Source organism: Pinus tabuliformis, chromosome 6, assembly GCF_031772625.1.
Source record: "Pinus tabuliformis cultivar Carrire ecotype Pingquan chromosome 6, CPIR1, whole genome shotgun sequence".
In the NCBI taxonomy this organism is placed as follows: Eukaryota; Viridiplantae; Streptophyta; class Pinopsida; order Pinales; family Pinaceae; genus Pinus; species Pinus tabuliformis.
The window spans coordinates 1084120051-1084136861 of NC_142292.1; the positions used below are offsets into that span (position 1 = coordinate 1084120051).

At 39.8% G+C, this 16811-nt stretch overlaps 1 protein-coding gene across 4 annotated transcripts in view; it reads left to right on the plus strand.

Annotated features, from left to right (window-relative positions):
* The first annotated feature begins 1323 nt into the window (after positions 1-1323).
* Positions 1324-16811, plus strand: part of LOC149262689 (uncharacterized) — a 141323-nt gene continuing 125835 nt past the window's right edge. For 2 of the 4 annotated variants that reach the window (XM_089425045.1, XM_089425050.1), the window contains exon 1: positions 1324-2125. In XM_089425045.1, coding sequence (XP_089281171.1) covers positions 1749-2125 — 377 coding nt within the window. In that variant the 5' untranslated portion in view covers positions 1324-1748. The remainder of the gene's footprint in view (positions 2126-16811) is intronic. The other 2 variants (XM_089425049.1, XM_089425046.1) reach the window with 2 other exon arrangements.

The window sequence follows — 16811 nt, forward strand, 5'->3', positions numbered from 1 at the left end:
TACTAAAATTGATCTTTTAATGAAATTTAAAATAAACAGTAGAGACCCCAAAAAAAAAAAAAAAAAAAACAGTAATGTTCGTATATAAATAGTTATTTGTTTTTCTTGGCTAACTACTTTATAACTATTACTTTTCTTTATTTTATATCTTACTGTACCAGTTAAATTTCAACTTCTTAGCTTTTTAGTCCAAACTTGATTAACTTTCACACAATTGCGAGGAAATCATCCCGCTCTTGAGCATTCCATCCCACATTAAAGAGCTTAATTCAAAAGAAATGAAAAAGATATTACTCTTACCAGTCAAATCTCAACTTCTACTAAATATTATCGTGCTAATAGGCTACGAACAGTGGTAGTGGATATTATCTTGCTACTCGGCCATTAATAGTGGTAATGGTTATTATTACCATGCAACCTAACTTCGAGTTTTAGTGGATATTATATTGTTACTAGGCTATTAGCAATAATGGATATCATTGCCATAACGGTACTAGCTTTTATTACTTTCCTAACTCCTAACCTAAATTTTTTAAAATGATGACCTTGTAGGCCAGGATTCCTTAATCCAAGGCAAGGAGAGTTGACTAAACGTGTAGGTTATAAAGGTAGTTCACAATTTTAAAATTTCACACTTCCATCACAATCATCTCAAAACATCTAGAACTGGTTAAACCAATGGAAGGAGAGTTTCCAAAGAATGAACGTTATCATGACTATATGTGATTTGATTTATAATTGATTCTATGATTGTTTAATAGCTTAATGTCTTAATGATATTTAAATTGATACGAAGGGAAAATAATAATAAATTAGTTAAATCAAAGAGGATGAAAATGGAATTTCTAAAATTAATTTATGAATCTAATTTAACATATATATATATTAATTAATAACTTAAAAGAATTGAGTTTAGAGTAAGATTTAAAATTGTTCAGATTTAATTTAATAATATATATTTTAATTAATAACTTAAAAGAATTAGGGTTGGAGTATAATCTAAATTTTTTTATTTATGAGTTTGTTTTTTTTAATATAAGGAAGCATATTAACTCTTTAAGATCTAGAGATATTTGGAGTCAAAACCTGTCCTTTACAGAATAACAACGGGTTATTCCAGATAATATAATTTTTTTTTGAATAAAGATGATATCATTTTCTTTGAATAACAATGAATCAACTTACATTTCTTGATAACAATAAAAAATTAGCCTATCTTCATCACTAATTTAACAACTAAATTATAATAAATTTTCATAAAATAATTAATATAGTTAATAGTAATTTACCGAAACAAAAAAACAAATAAGAACACAAATGTAATTCGGTTGCTTGAAACTGTCCACACAGAAAATGTGAATTCACTTCTTCCCGGCTGGCTCTGATTTATTGAGTGTTTCCAATTCTGATTAATTGAGTGTACTATGAGAAGTTTTGAGGTTTTATTCTTCCGTTTTGAAGAGTGGTACAGAAACCAAGAATGGGTCTGAGGCCATTCAATTTTAAACTTACCATTAGGCATTAGCCCAGCCCACTTACAGAAGGAAAACCCGTTTTTCATAACTTGCGTTGCACTCAATTCCGTTACCTCTGATCTCCGATTTCTCTGCTCCTCCGGAGCCGCCGTCTTGCATTTCAGGTAAACACGCATTATATTGGATTGTTCGAATGAAGAATATTTTGGTTTTTTGATTATCCAAGGATTTAAATTGAATCGGGAAATTTCAATCGGGAGAGGATCAGGATCGATGCTGAGAGCGGTAGCAGGCAGAATTGTGGGAGTGGGAGGCGGAATAGCAGGGCCAGTGCAACAGCAGCAGCAGCAGGCGGCATGCTCAGCCTGTAAAACTTCTCGTAAATTTTCAATGGCGAAAGCAGCGGCGCGGTACGCGTGCACCTGCCAACGGGAAGGAGGAGGAAGTGTGATTTTGCCGGTATCAACCGCCCCCCAGATAACGTTGAACTGCAGCCGGCAGTCGTTGAATGAGTGGGAATTCTCAGAGGAAGAAACCAACCGTGATAACCTCGAGCACCATCAATTTCGGCACCGGGTGCTGTTTGGGGCGGCGCCCACCAAAGAGGAAGTGGAGGAGGCTGTTTCTGATTTAGAGGCCTCCCTTACACAGTAAGTACTGACTTGGTTGGTTGGTTGGTTTTAACTTTTTTTTATCCTTTCCTTATTAGACAATTGCATTGATTGACTCATCGCCATCATCTATTTCACTATTATATCAATAAACTTGGGACATTTTACTCGCGGATATCTTTTCCTTACCAAAATACAAGCCGGGGTCATTCGCAGGGTACCCGCGTTGTCGGTATCTTAATCCTGTCACAACAGCCTGTCGTCGCAAAGGACGGCAGAATGAGAATGGAACTCGAGATCTTAATTAAGTCGTGTTTATAAAAACGGGTAACAAACATTTGCTTTATAAAAAACAGTAAATAACTTATCATTAAACAAAGATAGGGGACGTTTACTATTACGCAAATAGAATTACATGGCCAAGTTGGAGTGGTTATTTAGGGAGGAAGCTAATCTTGTAGCAAATGCTTGTTGGAAATCTGATAAGAATATGATAGAAATTTAAGGCATGAGTAGTTTTTCCAGAGAAACAATATCTTAGGGCTTTTGCCTTTGCTGGATTCTGGCAATTAGAGGGAAGTTTGCTACAAGATTAGAGGACTCCGTTTTCTAGTTTGCATCAACGGAGGTATAATTAATGTATAAACCAAAGTGATGGATAACTTTAATAGTTGGACAATAGCTACCAGATTTCATTAGGTTAAGCTAATTTCACTAAACAATCTCAAACCATCATATGCTAGACTAGTTCCCAATGGGCTAGCAAAATAAATATTCTCACAAAACGGGGTGTGGATATGGCTTCTTGTAAATTTTATACAATGCACCATAATTTATAATCAAGCACGCTAAGAAGATTTCATGGGTCATGCACCCACTCAAAATGATAATGCGTGTGAGAAATGAGTCATTTCTAGAGTAGGGTCTGCCTTCATAAACATGGGTAGAATCTGTTCTGGAAGGGAATTGAGGAATGGAAGCCTGGGTCAAAGGCAAGAGAAGTTATAGAAGCATTAACAATGAAGTCAAAAATCGATAGAGATGAAGAATAAGAATTTGAGGTTGTTGAGGATTTAAAATCAAAGGAATGAGTAGCAGCGGAAATGAAGATGACTCAGCATTCAGCTAGTGTCAAAGTCAGTAGATCCTACCATTTGCATGTGCAAATCATTAGAATGGAACCAGTTGACACGAAGGTAGGTTTAATAAGATTTAGCTATAGTTTGAAAGTTAGTATATGCTACCATTGGTTGTACAAGTAATTTAGCACCCAGTGAACATGCCTAGATTGTTTAGGTTATTAAGGGTACATAACAAACATGTTTATGGGATTATAATTTTGATGAAAAATTAGATGGTTACTTTTGGTATGTTACTTTGTATTTTGCTTGGAATATGAGGGTAATGACTTATTTTTGTCCAATAAAAAAATGTACTTTCTATTCAAGACCTACTGAAAATCCAATCCTTATGTTTTGGTGCACATACATTGTATAGCTAGTTTTTTTGTCGCCTATAGGCTCACTACTAGTATCTTTTACATAAGTTATTCCAAAACTTTAATATCTAAGTTCTAATCAAACTATGTCATCATCAGTAGTGTCCATAGACTTAACAGATTACAGATTAACAACCAAATAAGATCACAAGTCTAAAAGTTTACAGGATCTTGAGGAAACCAGATGCCCCTTAGTAAATTCATCTCAGACAGGAAAACCTTCACCCAATTGCAATGTTTCCATAGATAGTGAATTGGCAAAATTGTTCAGTTCTCTAAATATATGGAAACTAATTATCTGAAAAGACTAGAGATATCCTTCAAATGTAATGCTAGCTGTGAAAGATCAGTACCATGGGCCTGGATTTCATTGTTCATCCAATTGATAGTCATAGCAGAGTCTCCAAATACTTGTAATTGCAAAATATTTTTCTCGAAAGCACACTTCAATAGGAAGAATAATTCTTTAAATTCACCTTGATTTTTGGTCCCAATACTGAGATTTGCCTTACTAGTGAAATACCAATCCTCATAATTAAATAACATAAAACTCAGACTACATAAGTGTTTTGGACTCTGGCATATGCTCCATCAAAGAAGCTCCAAACATAATCCTTGATCATGATCACCTCTCCTATCACACAAATGGGTTTTTGTAGTATCCCCTTTGGGAAAATTGTCCTTAGGGTTGAAAAGAGCACATGAGCAAATTTGTATTCTAACTATTATCACGGGATTCCTTCAATTTTGGAAACAGAAATAATATCAAATGCACAAACAGTGTAAACAAGTAATTGACTCCACCAACATCTCATACAAATAAAGCCAATTCAACAGTAGGTTACAAATCCATAATCCTTCCAACAACACACTATTTTAGTTTCACAACCTAATGCTAATTGCATCAGCAGACCCTACTGACCCTATACCACTGATCTGACCTTACAGCCAGCTACGTTCCTGGCACCCCTTCGGATTCAATCTTGTTGGCTGCCCAAGATGTATTTGTCCTATTTGCTTTAGTCCCACTTAGCCAGTTCCTCCTAATCCTTGCAGCCCTTGTTTATTTCTGCTACCAGCAACCTCAGAAACAGCATCTCGACCTCTGCTACCACAAGGGACCTGTACAGGCATGTGGGGTTCTTCCGCGGGCCTAAATGCACCCTCGCTGCTTCAGAATGGGGGTTCCCACTTTGCTGCTACAGGGAAGGGATCCCTCACTTCCTTGCTGTCTCAGTTCCACTATTCACTAACTCATGGAGGGAATTCCAGCCTACTGTCACCATTAATTCAATACCAGGTTGCTAGAAACCTCTCGCTACCACAAACCAGGCCTAAGAAGTGCCTCAGATAGTACTCGCTGCCACAATCAAGGCTTGCGAAATAATTTGGTGCTACTACAGTGCCTCAGACATACCCTGCGGCCACAGATGAGGCCTTAGAAATGATGCGCTGTCACAGATAACACCTTCAAGATATGCTGCTGCCTCAGGTAGAGTCTCAGGGGTATTTCACTGGCCAGATAGTGCCTGAAAATTAATGCACTGCCACAGAAAAACACCTTCAAGATAGGACGCTGCCTCAGGTAGAGTCTCCAGGGTATTTCTTTGCCCAGATAGTGCCTCAAATTAATGCACTGCCACAGAAAAACACCTTCAAGATAGGCCGCTGCCTCAGGTAGAGTCTCAGGGGTATTTTGCTGCCCAGATAGTGCCTCAAATTAATGCGCTGCCACAGAAAAACACCTTCAAGATAGGCCGCTGCCTCAGGTAGAGTCTCAGGGGTATTTTGCTGCCCAGATAGTGCCTCAGAATTATGCGCTGCCACCGAAAACACCTTAAAGTTGGACTGCTGCCTCAGTTAATGGCTCAGGGATGGTCCACTGCCCAGATAATGCCTTAGAAGTTAGAACCCTTGCTGCCACAGACTTGCTGCCTCAGAACCCTTGTTGCCGCAAAATGGATGAATGCTGCTGCAGAAATTATGCTAAACAGAGTAAAGAGAAAGAGGGATTGGCTAGGGTGGAATCTTTCACCACCGAAACCAATCAGCAAAAAGGGGTCTTAAAACCCTCCAAGAGCCTCAGCCCAAAAGTTAGAAAGATCAACAATCCATGATGATCAAAATGAATCTCCTCTCTCTTTTTTATAGATTCTCTTGGGGCTTCATGTTGTACATTTGATGGTGTGTAGGTGGCTGTGTAAGTGTTGGCATTGATGTCAAACAAGGGTCAACATGATGATTGGGTGTTTGGATGGAACTCCATGGTAGCTGCAGGCTTCTTGTAGAGAATCATCATAGTAGCAGGCTTACTGAAGAAGCCATAAAATGATCATCATGGTAGTTGGTGTTCAACTGGCCAAAGAGTCAATGGGTAGAAAAGTTTGCAGCAACCTTCCAAGCAGCATAAGGACTCAAAGCCTATATCAGACCCTCCCCATTGGAAAGTGCTTTGAATAAGCTTTCCAACAATATGCGGAAGTCCAAAAATGGACTCCTGGATCAAAAGCTATGGTATGTTGAAGTTTTAAGGATTAAAGCCTCAGGAAGGAAAGAATATCGGTGATCGCATATTGGAGGTTCAAAGCATCAGGCATATCGACGATTGCATATTGGAGGTTAGGCAAATCGGCGCATCGCAACATCAAAGGTCCAGAGAAATCGGCGATCGCATACCAGAGGTCTAGAGGTATAGGTGATCGCATATCGGAGGTCCTAAGCTATTGGAGCATTGGCACATCGGAAGGTCGGCGAATCAGAGAATCACAACTTCTTAAGGTGACTACCTTTAAAAAGTTGCGATATGCATAATTTGCCGATAATGTTAAAAGCTGTTGGGGAACTCCAATAAAGATTAACAAAGGATTCCATCGCAAAACCAAAGGTGGACGAACCCTTTTCTCTGTGCTCTAGCAGGACACATGGCGACATATGATTGGTCCCGATAAGCTATAGTGGCATCCGACATCAGCATGACGTGGCAGGCAGTTTGGCATTTTGAGGGGCCTAAGGGGGCAAATCTGGGTGACACGTGTCACCACTCAGGAAGTGCCATGTGGAGTGATGACATCATATCGAAGGTCGGCATATCGGAGGTTGAGGATGTTGGCACTTTATAACAGTTGGCAATTGAAAAAGTGTCGATAAGGGGGCTTCGATATTAGGGCTGGCACATGGTCGAGAAGAACTTATAGAACCAAGGGCGCTAAGCTCTTAACAAAGGAAAAATGGCCCCCGGGCAGGAACAAAATGCCCTAGCGCCTTAAGGCTAAGCCTCCGGTCACCGCACCTAGTCCCATGGAGGAAAATAGAAAGGGGCTAAACAAAAGGGGCCAAGGACATCGAAACTCTGTTTTCGTAATGTCTTTAAGAATAAAAGTCTCGATGAGTAAAAGCTCTGATATAACACTATTGCAATAATATAGGACATATTGGGCTCTGATAGTGTAATACAGAGAGTTAAAGGCGTATGGGTCGACAGTTGCAAGATTGAATGCGGGAACAAAGAGTTGGTCTCAGGAGTAATGGCGACTGTTAAAGAACTGTTGGGCTTGTCTCAATGTTGAAAGAAAACCATCTCTGATATTCCGTGCACATATTATAGAAATAAATGAAAAACAAAGAAGCCATGCGGAAGTATAGTTAAGATCTGTGAGCCATGAGTAGGCATGGGCAGTCTCAGTGGAGTGTGTAAGTGGATTAAGATTAAATTCTCAGCGTGGAGAGTCACATAGTGAGATGTGAAGTGAATGAAGCCCATTCTTATGTTTTAATGTAGCGACAAAATTTGTTAAAAGTGATGCAACAGAAGAATGGAGTGCCATGCCAGGAGTACACTCTCGGGTAGTGTGGATGGTGACAGAGACAACATTGAGCTCAATGCAGCACAAGAACAAAACTCAAAATTTCCATTGAGCTACTGGGGAATACAGTATTGTTGTGTATGTGCTGAGAGGAGTTGAGCAGATGTGTGAGAGTATTGAGCTGTGAGTGAAGCGCATAGTGACAGAGAGGTTGAAGCACCTGAGAGGACCTTGTCTGATAGTGCAGCAAGAGCAACGAGAGTGCTGTGTGGAGAATGGCGAGGGTAGTGCTGAAGAGCAGTCAGTGAAGAGCCCTTGACGGTGAAGGCAGAGCATAGAGGAAGTATTATAGAGAGAAGCAAGAGGAGATCTGTTGCAAGTGAGCACAGAAAGTAGAGTGCAAATGCCAAAAATTGAATCCGCTGACAACCATTTATTGGTATTTTACTTATATAATTGTATGCCTCTGTTTTCAGTTTGAAAATTATATGAAATAGTAGAACAATGGCAAGGGTAGGTTGGTGCCTCTTGGCAAGTTGGTACTTGCTAAACAAAGGGGGTAGGTGTCTCCTGTGAGTTGGTGCTCACAAAAAAACAGATGTAATTAAGTGGGTGCTTAATTTACATCATAAACAAACAACAAATTTGTGGTTTTTTCCCTCTGGGTTTCCACGTGAAAATCATTGTGTCAAATGCATGTTGCTCAAGTGATTGTTGTTTGAATATGTGTGCCTGAAATGTTGTTGGTTAACTAATTTGTGAATGAATGCTCTCACAAGCTAAAGATTATAAGAAGAGACTATAAGCATAAAAAGAAAAAGAATAAGAGTTTCTTAATCACTGATTCACCCCCCCCCCCCAGCAATACCCTATTTCAACAATTGGTATCAGAGCAAGGTTCCTTCAGCAACAATTTAAACAATGGAAGATAGATCTATAAGGAATTATGTCTAGGCAAGAGAGTCAAGAATCTTACTCAAGTAGAATACCAGTCTTTGATGGGACCAACTATGCTTTTTGGAAAGTGAGAATGGAAGTGTATCTTATGTCCTTGGGAGTAGATGTTTGGACTTAAGTACTAGTAGACTACATTGTCCTTGTTATTCCTCCCATTGATGTAGATGGGAAAAAAATATATTTGAGCAATGGTAAAGCCAAGCATGCCATTCTCGCTGGTCTTAGTTAATCAGAACTTGTAAAAGTTATGCATTGTAAGTCTGCTAATGAAATGTGGGTAAAACTTAACTAGTGTCATGAAGGAGATGACAAAGTCAAGCAAGCGAAACTTCAAACTTTCAAAATGAAGCTTGAAAGTGTGAGAATGAATGAGAATGAAAGCATAGCAGATTATTTCCTCAGAGTTGATGAAGTTATTAATATGATTAGAGGACTTGGTGAAGAAGTCAAGGAAGAGATGATTGTTCAGAAAATATTAAGATCTCTACCCATGAGATTTAATGCCAAAATCTCAGCTATTGAGGAAATGGCTAATTTAAAGGATCTCAAGATGGATCAGTTGCATGGTACTCTCACAGCCTATGAGATGAGAGTAGGAATAGAAAAGTCTGAACCAAAGGAAGTGACGTTCAAAGTATCTAGAAAGGGCAAGGAGCACAAAGATCATCAAGATTGCTCCAGCTGTGAATCTGATCAGGAGCTGGCTCAACTAGCCAGAAAACTGAAGTGTGGCTTAAGAAAATATAAAGGGAAGTTTCCCTTTAAGTTTTTTGACTGTGGAAGAGTTGGACATTTCTCTTCCAATTTCCCTTATAAAGAAAAGGCTAAAAGGGAAGAGGATCTGAAATTTGGAAACAAGTCTTAGATACATCAGAAGAAAAAGCCCTATAAGAAGAAGGGGTTCTACTCCAAAGAAGATAGCTCAGCATCAGAGTCAGACTGTGAAGACTCATCAGAGAATGAGTCAGGTAAGTATCTTCTTATGGCCTTTGAAACAGACTCCAAGAAACAAGGTATTATGGACTCTGAAGAGGAAGAAGAAGAAGGAGTAGTAGACCTTGAAGGGGAACTTATCAGTGCCCTCGATGAATTAAAGAAAGCAAGGAAGAAGAATAAGCAGCTGAAGGAACAATTATAGCTTGCAAAGGAAGGTATGTATAACTTTGATAATGAGGAGTATGCCTATCAAAAAGAAAAGCTTGAAGAAGCTATCAAGAGCAAGGACAGTCTAGTCCTTTTATTGAAAGAAAATCAAGGAAACTGTGAGAGACTAGAAGAGGAGAACAAGCAGTTGAAACTGGAGGTGATCAAGTTAAAAAAGGAGACGAGCTCACAGATATGCAAAAGATGATATTTTGTCTTTGAAAGTAGAGCTGGAGGAGGCCAAACGAAAAGAAGAGGTTCTTCAAGACCTGATTCAAGAATGGGAAGAGAGTGTTAGAGTCTTGAAGTAGAGATTGTCTCCCTGAGAACCAAACTTGAGAAAACAAAGACCGAGAAGGGTCTAAATGAAAAGTTTGCTGAAGGGACAAGGAAACCAGATCAGATCCTGAATAGTCAAAGGCCTTCAGAAATCAAGACTGATCTGGGATACTCTAAGACACAAGAATCTTCTTTTGGGAAGATAAACTTCAGATCCGCAGAATTCGAAGAACTGCAGAGCCATGGTAAGAAGCATCATGAAAGAATGAATGAAGACAAAAGAACAACTGGACAAAGAGGAGATCGTTAATGGAGAACGAACCAATCAGCCAGACAACCAAGGTATTTTCCTACTCAATCTCATAATGCTTTTAACAATAGGCATGCCTGTTTGTTTTATGGCCACTACTATAGGTGTCATATCTTTGGACATAAAGCCATTGATTGTAGAAGGACCAAAGTTGAAAGACATGAAAATCCCATATCTAATACACATCGGACTTTTAAGTCTCAAAATTCCTCTCTTAGAAATTAGAATGTCTTCTCTCCCTTACTAAGTGAGCATAATGCTTCAAATGTAATAATTTTGGGCACAAAGTAAGTGAGTGCAAATGCAAGTTTGAACACCTGTCTAAGTCTCAATATGATAGAAAATCAACTATCTAGTAGGATAATGGGAGTTGGAAACGAAAGGCTAAAGAAGACATGCGGTGTGGACTTGCCTTATCCGCTCATACTCAAGGAAACAAATGGTATGTGGATAGGGTTGTTCTAAACATATGATCAGGAACAAAAGCAAAATTCTGTCGCTTAAAGAAAAGGATAAAGGAAGCAATGTCACCTTTGGAAATAATGCTCCAACAAGAATCAAGGGTAAAGGTGTAGTGAGTCTTGATAAAAAAACAGAAGCACAAAATGTGTTGTATGTAGAAGGTCTCAAGCACAATCTGCTCAGTGTTAGCCAAATGTGTGATAATGGCTATGATGTGACCTTTTGATCTAAAGACTGTGAGATCCGCAACATAAAGAATGGAAAACTGGTGGGAAAAGCAATCAGAACCCACAATAATGTATATGTGTTTGACGATTCCAGGGTTAACTGCTATTTAAGCAAAACAAGTGAAGCACGGTTGTGGCACAAGAGGCTTGGGCATATGAATTTTGACAGTTTGATAAAAGTAAGCAAGATGGGAGCAGTGAAAGGATTACCAAGATTGTCGAAGCCCGATAACACAATCTGCAAGTCATGTCAGTTTGGCAAGCAGACTAGGACTCATTTCAAATCGAAAGAGTTCTCCTCATCCAGACCTCTAGAGCTCATTCACACAGACATTTGTGGCCCAACCAGAGCAAGAACCTCAAAAGGAGAGAGGTATTTTATGTTGCTCATTGATGATTTCACTAGGGCCACTTGGATTGTCCTCTTAAAAGAAAAGTCGGAAGCACTCAAGCATTTCAAGAAGTTTAAAGCTCAAGTAGAAAATGAGAAAGACTTATGCTTAAGATTAGACAGAGGGGGAGAATACACCTCAAGAGAATTTGAGGAATTCTGTGAAGAGCATGGCATCAAGAGGCAATACTCAGTGGTTAGAACCCCTCAGCAAAATGTAGTAGAGAGGAAGAATAGAACAATCTAGGAAATGGGCAGAGCAATGTTAGATGAAGCAGGAGTATCTCACAACTTTTGGGGAGAAGCAACCCAGGCAACAATATATCTGTCAAACATAACTCAACTCAGGCCTAATAGTGATAAAACTCCCTATGAGTTATGGAAGGAAAGCCTTGCATCATTTTAACACCTCAAGGTGTTTGGAAGCAAGTGTTTAATTAAAATGAATGAAAAGAACCTTGGGAAGTTTGATTCATGCGTTGATGAAGGGATATTGCTCGGATACTCTATTCGAAGCAAAGGATATAAGTGTTACAACAAGCAGACAAGGAAGATTGAGGATTGCATCGATGTAATTGTAGATGAGGTAGGTTCACAACATGAATCCTCTAAACGAAATATGAACTTAGATGATGAAGAGAGTTCAGATTTGAGGTTTATCGATCTGAATGAAACAAATTCAGACAGTGAAGGTGAGGAAGCAGGCATGTCTTCAAGACCAAAGACACCATCTAAGTATGTAAAGAAAAAACATCCCGAGAGTCAGATTCTTGGAGATCAAAGACAGGGTGTCCAGACCAGAAGGAAACTTGTGGGCAGTACAAGTTATGCAAATTTGGCTCTACTATCACAGATAGAACCCAAGAACCTCTGTCAAGCAAGTGAAGATAAGTTCTGGGTGAAAGCCATGAATGAAGAACTGGACCAGATTGAAAAGAATGACACATGAGAGCTTGTTCCAAGGCCGAGAGAGAAAAATGTTATTGGAACCAAGTGGGTTTTCAAGAACAAACTAAATGAAGAGGGTCAAGTAATCAGGAACAAAGCTCAATTGGTCTGCAAAGGGTATGCCCAAATAGAAGGGGTAGATTTCGAAGAAACCTTTGCACCAGTAGCTCGACTGGAAGCTATAAGAATATTTCTTGCTCTTGCCATCCATAAGAATATCAAGGTATATTAGATGGATGTGAAGTCTGCCTTTCTCAATGGAGATTTAGAAGAGGAGGTTTACATTGAGCAGCCAGAAGGATTTCTGCTCTCCTCTGATGAAGGGCTCGTATGCAAACTAAAGAAGGCCTTGTATGGTTTGAAATAGGTCCCCAGAGCTTGGTATGAAAGGATGGATAGGTATCTTCAGCAATAAGGGTTTAATAAAGGCACAATTGACAATAATATTTATGTAAAATCTGAAGGTGACCATTTACTGATAGTGGTTGTGTATGTGGGTGATATAATATTTGGTAGTGATGTGGAATAGTTGGGGCATCGATTTGCAAATTGTATGCAAACAGAGTTAGAAACGTCCATGATTGGAGACCTGTCCTTCTTTTTGGGTTCAGTCTCCACAAGGGATGTTTATATCCCAATCCAAATATCTAAAGGAAACTCTGAAGAAATTTGGAGTGGAAGATTGCAAACCTGTCAGCACACCCATTACTATAGGTTGCAAATTGTGCAAGAAGATGGAACGCCGCTGGTAAATTAGACTAAATACAGGTCAATGATAGGAAGCTTACTGTATCTGACAACTTCAAGGCCAGACATCATGCAAGCAGTGGGGATTGTGGCCAGATTTCAGGATTTTCCACGAGAAAGTCATGTTGTTGCTGTCAAGAGGATCTTCAAATATCTTCAAGGTACAACAGAGTATGGATTGTGGTATGCTAAGAGTGAAGATTTCAAGTTGAAAGCCTACACGGATGCAGATTGGGCTGGAAGTCTTGATGACAAGAAGAGTACTTTTGGTGCAGCTTTCTTTTTGGGTGAATGCTTGGTGTCATGGGTCAGTAAGAAACATGGCTCTATCTCTTTGTCGACTGCTGAAGCAAAGTATATTGCTGCTACTACCTGCTGTATGCAGATTCTATGGATGAAGCAAACCTTGAAAGATATACAGGTAGAGTTGTCTGATCCCATTCCAATAATGTGTGACAACACAAGTGCGATCAACATCTCTAAAAATCCAGTCATGCATTCAAAGACTAAGCATATTCCTATCAAGTATCATTTCTTGAGGGAACAAGTTGCAGCCAACATTGTCAAACTTGTATATGTACCCACTAAAGAGCAACTGGCAGATATCTTTACCAAGCCATTGGCAAGGGAACCATTTGAGTATCTCAGGCAACAGATAGGAGTTGTGACTCCTCCCTCCAAATGACTTCATTTTGGTAGGTGGTGGCAACTACTCAGCATGTGGAATTCATGGGAGAGTAGATTGCAATGGTTCAGGGGGAGTGCTTGTGAAGTATTCTTTGCCACTGATGTCAAAGGGGGAGAAGATTGGCATCAGAGTAGATCGTGCCAAGCCTGAGGGGGAGCTTATGGTGTTGCCATCAATGCCAAAGGGGGAGATTGTTGGACATTTGATGGTGTATAGGTGGTTGTGTAAGTGTTGGCATTGATGTCAAACAAGGGTTAGCATGATGATTAAGTGTTTGGATGGAACTCCATGGTAGCTGTAGGCTTCTTGTAGAGAATCATCATAGTAGCAGGCTTATTGAAGAAGCCATAAGATTATCATCATGGTAGTTGGTGTTCAACTGGCTAAAGAGTCAATGGGTAGAGAAGTTTGTAGTCACCTTCCAAGTAGCAGAAGGACTCAAAGCCTATATTGGATCCTCCCCATTGGAAAGTGCTCTGAATAATCTTTCCAACAATATGCGGAAGTCCAAAAATGGACTCCTGGATCAAAAGTTATGGTCTGCTGAAGTTTCAAGGATTAAAGCCTCAGGAAGGAAAGAATATTAGCGATCGCATATTGGAGGTCCAGAGATATCGGCGATCACATATTGAAGGTTCAGAGCATCAGGCACATCGGTGATCGCATATTGGAGGTCAGGCAAATCGGCACATCGCAACATCAGAGGTCCAGAGAAATCGACGATCGCATACCAGAGGTCTAGAGGTATTGGCGATCGCATATTGGAGGTCTTGAGATATTGGAGCATCGACACATCGGAAGGTCAGTGAATTGGAGAATTGCAACTTCTTAAGGTGACAACCTTTAAAAAGTTGCGATATGCATAATGTGCCGATAATGTTAAAAGTCGCCAGGGAACTCCAATAAATATTAACAAAGGATTCCATCACAAAACCAAAGGTGGACAGGCCCTTTTCTCTCTCCTCTAGCAGGACATGTGGTGACATATGATTGGTCTCAATAAACTACAGTGGCATCCGATGTCAGCATGAAAGGACACGTGGCAGGCAGTTTTGGCATTTTGAGGGGCATAAGGGGGCAAATCTAGGTGACACGTGTCACCACTCACGAAGTGCCATGTGGAGTGATGATGTCATATCGGAGGTCAGCATATCAGAGGTTGAGGATGTTGGCACTTTATAACAGTTGGCAATTGAAAAAGTGCCGATAAGGGGGATCCAATATTAGGGCTGGCACATGGTCAAGAAGAACTTATAGAACCAAGGGCGCTAAGCTCTTAACAAATAAAAAATGGCCCCCGGAAAGAACAAAATGCTAAGCCTTCGGTCACCACACCCAGTGCCATGGAGGAAAATAGAAAGGGGCTAACTAAAAGGGGCCAAGGACATTGAAACTCTGTTTTCATAATGTCTTTAAGAATAAAAGTCCCAATGAGTAAAAGCTCCGATATAACACTATTGCAATAATATAGGACATATTGGGCTTCGATAGTGTAATACAGAGAGTTAAAGGCATATGGGTCAGCAGCTGCAAGATTGAATGCGGGAACAAAGGAGTTGGTCTCAGGAGTAATGGTGACTATCAAAGAACTGTTGGGCTTGTCTTGATGTTGAAAGAAAGCCATCTCTGATATCCCGTGCACATATTATAGAAATAAATGAAAAACAGAGAAGCCATGCGGAAGTACAGTCAAGCTCTGTGAGCCATGAGTAGGCATGGGGAGTCTCAGTGGAGTGTGCAGGTGGACTAAGATTAAATTCTCAACATGGAGAGTCACACAGTGAGATGGTGAAGTGAACGAAGCCCATTCTTATGTTTTAATGCAGCGACAAAATTTGTAAAAAGTGATGCAACAGAAGAATGGAGTGCCATGCTAGGAGTACACTCTCGGGCAGTGTGGATGGTGACAGAGACAACATTGAGCTTAGTGCAACATAAGAACAAAACTCAGAATTTCCATTGAGCTACTGGGGAATACAATATTGTTGTGTATGTGCTGAGGTGAGTTGAGAAGATGTGTGAGAGTATTGAGTTGTGAGTGAAGCACATAGTGACAGAGAGGTTGAAGCACCTGAAAGGACCTTGCTTGATAGTGCAGCAAGAGTAGCGAGAGTGCTGTGTGGAGAATGGCGAGGGTAGTGCCGAAGAGCAGTCAGTGAAGAGCCCTTGACGGTGAAGGCAGAGCATAGAGGAAGTGTTGCAGAGAGCAGCAAGAGGATATTTGCTGCAAGTGAGCACAGAAAGCATAGTCCAGAAGTTGAATCTGCAGACAACCATTTATTGGTATTTTACTTGTATAATTGGATGCCTATGTTTTCAGTTTGAAAATTGTATGAAATAATAGAACAATGGCAAGGGCAGGTTGGTGCCTCTTGGCAAGTTGGTGCTTGCTAACCAAAGGCAGGTTGGTGCCTGCATACTAAAGAGGTTGGTGCCTCTTGGCAAGTTGGTGCTTGCTAAACAAATGGGGTCGGTGCCTCCTGTGAGTGGGTGCTCACAAACAAACAGATGTAATTAAGTGGGTTCTTAATTTACATAATAAACAAACAACAAATTTGTGGTTTTTTCCCTCTGGGTTTCCATGTGAAAAACACTGTGTCAAATGCGTGTTGTTCATGTGATTGTTGTTTGAATATGTGTGCCTGAAATATTGTTGGTTAACTGATTTGTGAATGAATGCTCTCACAAGCTAAAGATTACAAGAAGAGACTGTAAGCATAAAAAGAAAAAGAATAAGAGTTTCTTAATTACTGATTCACCCCCCTCTCAACAATTCCTTATTTCAACACTTCCCTCCTAAACTCAATTTTGAGTGATTAGCAAGTTTCCCTCCATTTGCCCCAAATTTGACTTTTAATGCAAGTTTTCCCTCCATTTGCCTCAAATTATCTAATGTTACCTAATAAGTAACATCAAATAATGGGTTTCACTTTTACAAATGACTATTGCCTATGGGGTTAAATATACTACTTCGTCCCCCCTTTGGTAATCAATTTGAGGAGCGCATTACATTTTTGGCTTTATACTAGGCTTATAAGAAGCAATTGGTGAAAGTGTTTGTAATGGAACTTTGAAAGTGAGAACTTGGATATCATCAAAAAGCCTGGCATTCCTCACCAATCAGATTCCCCATCTAATAAAGTATGGGAATGTTCTACATTCCTTTAGTTCTCTTCTATTAATTATAAACTATTTTTTTTTGTAAGCTTGGTAGGACTCCTCTTTTCATGTTTTTACATGTCCATTATTGACCCCGCTATGGGGAGGGTAGC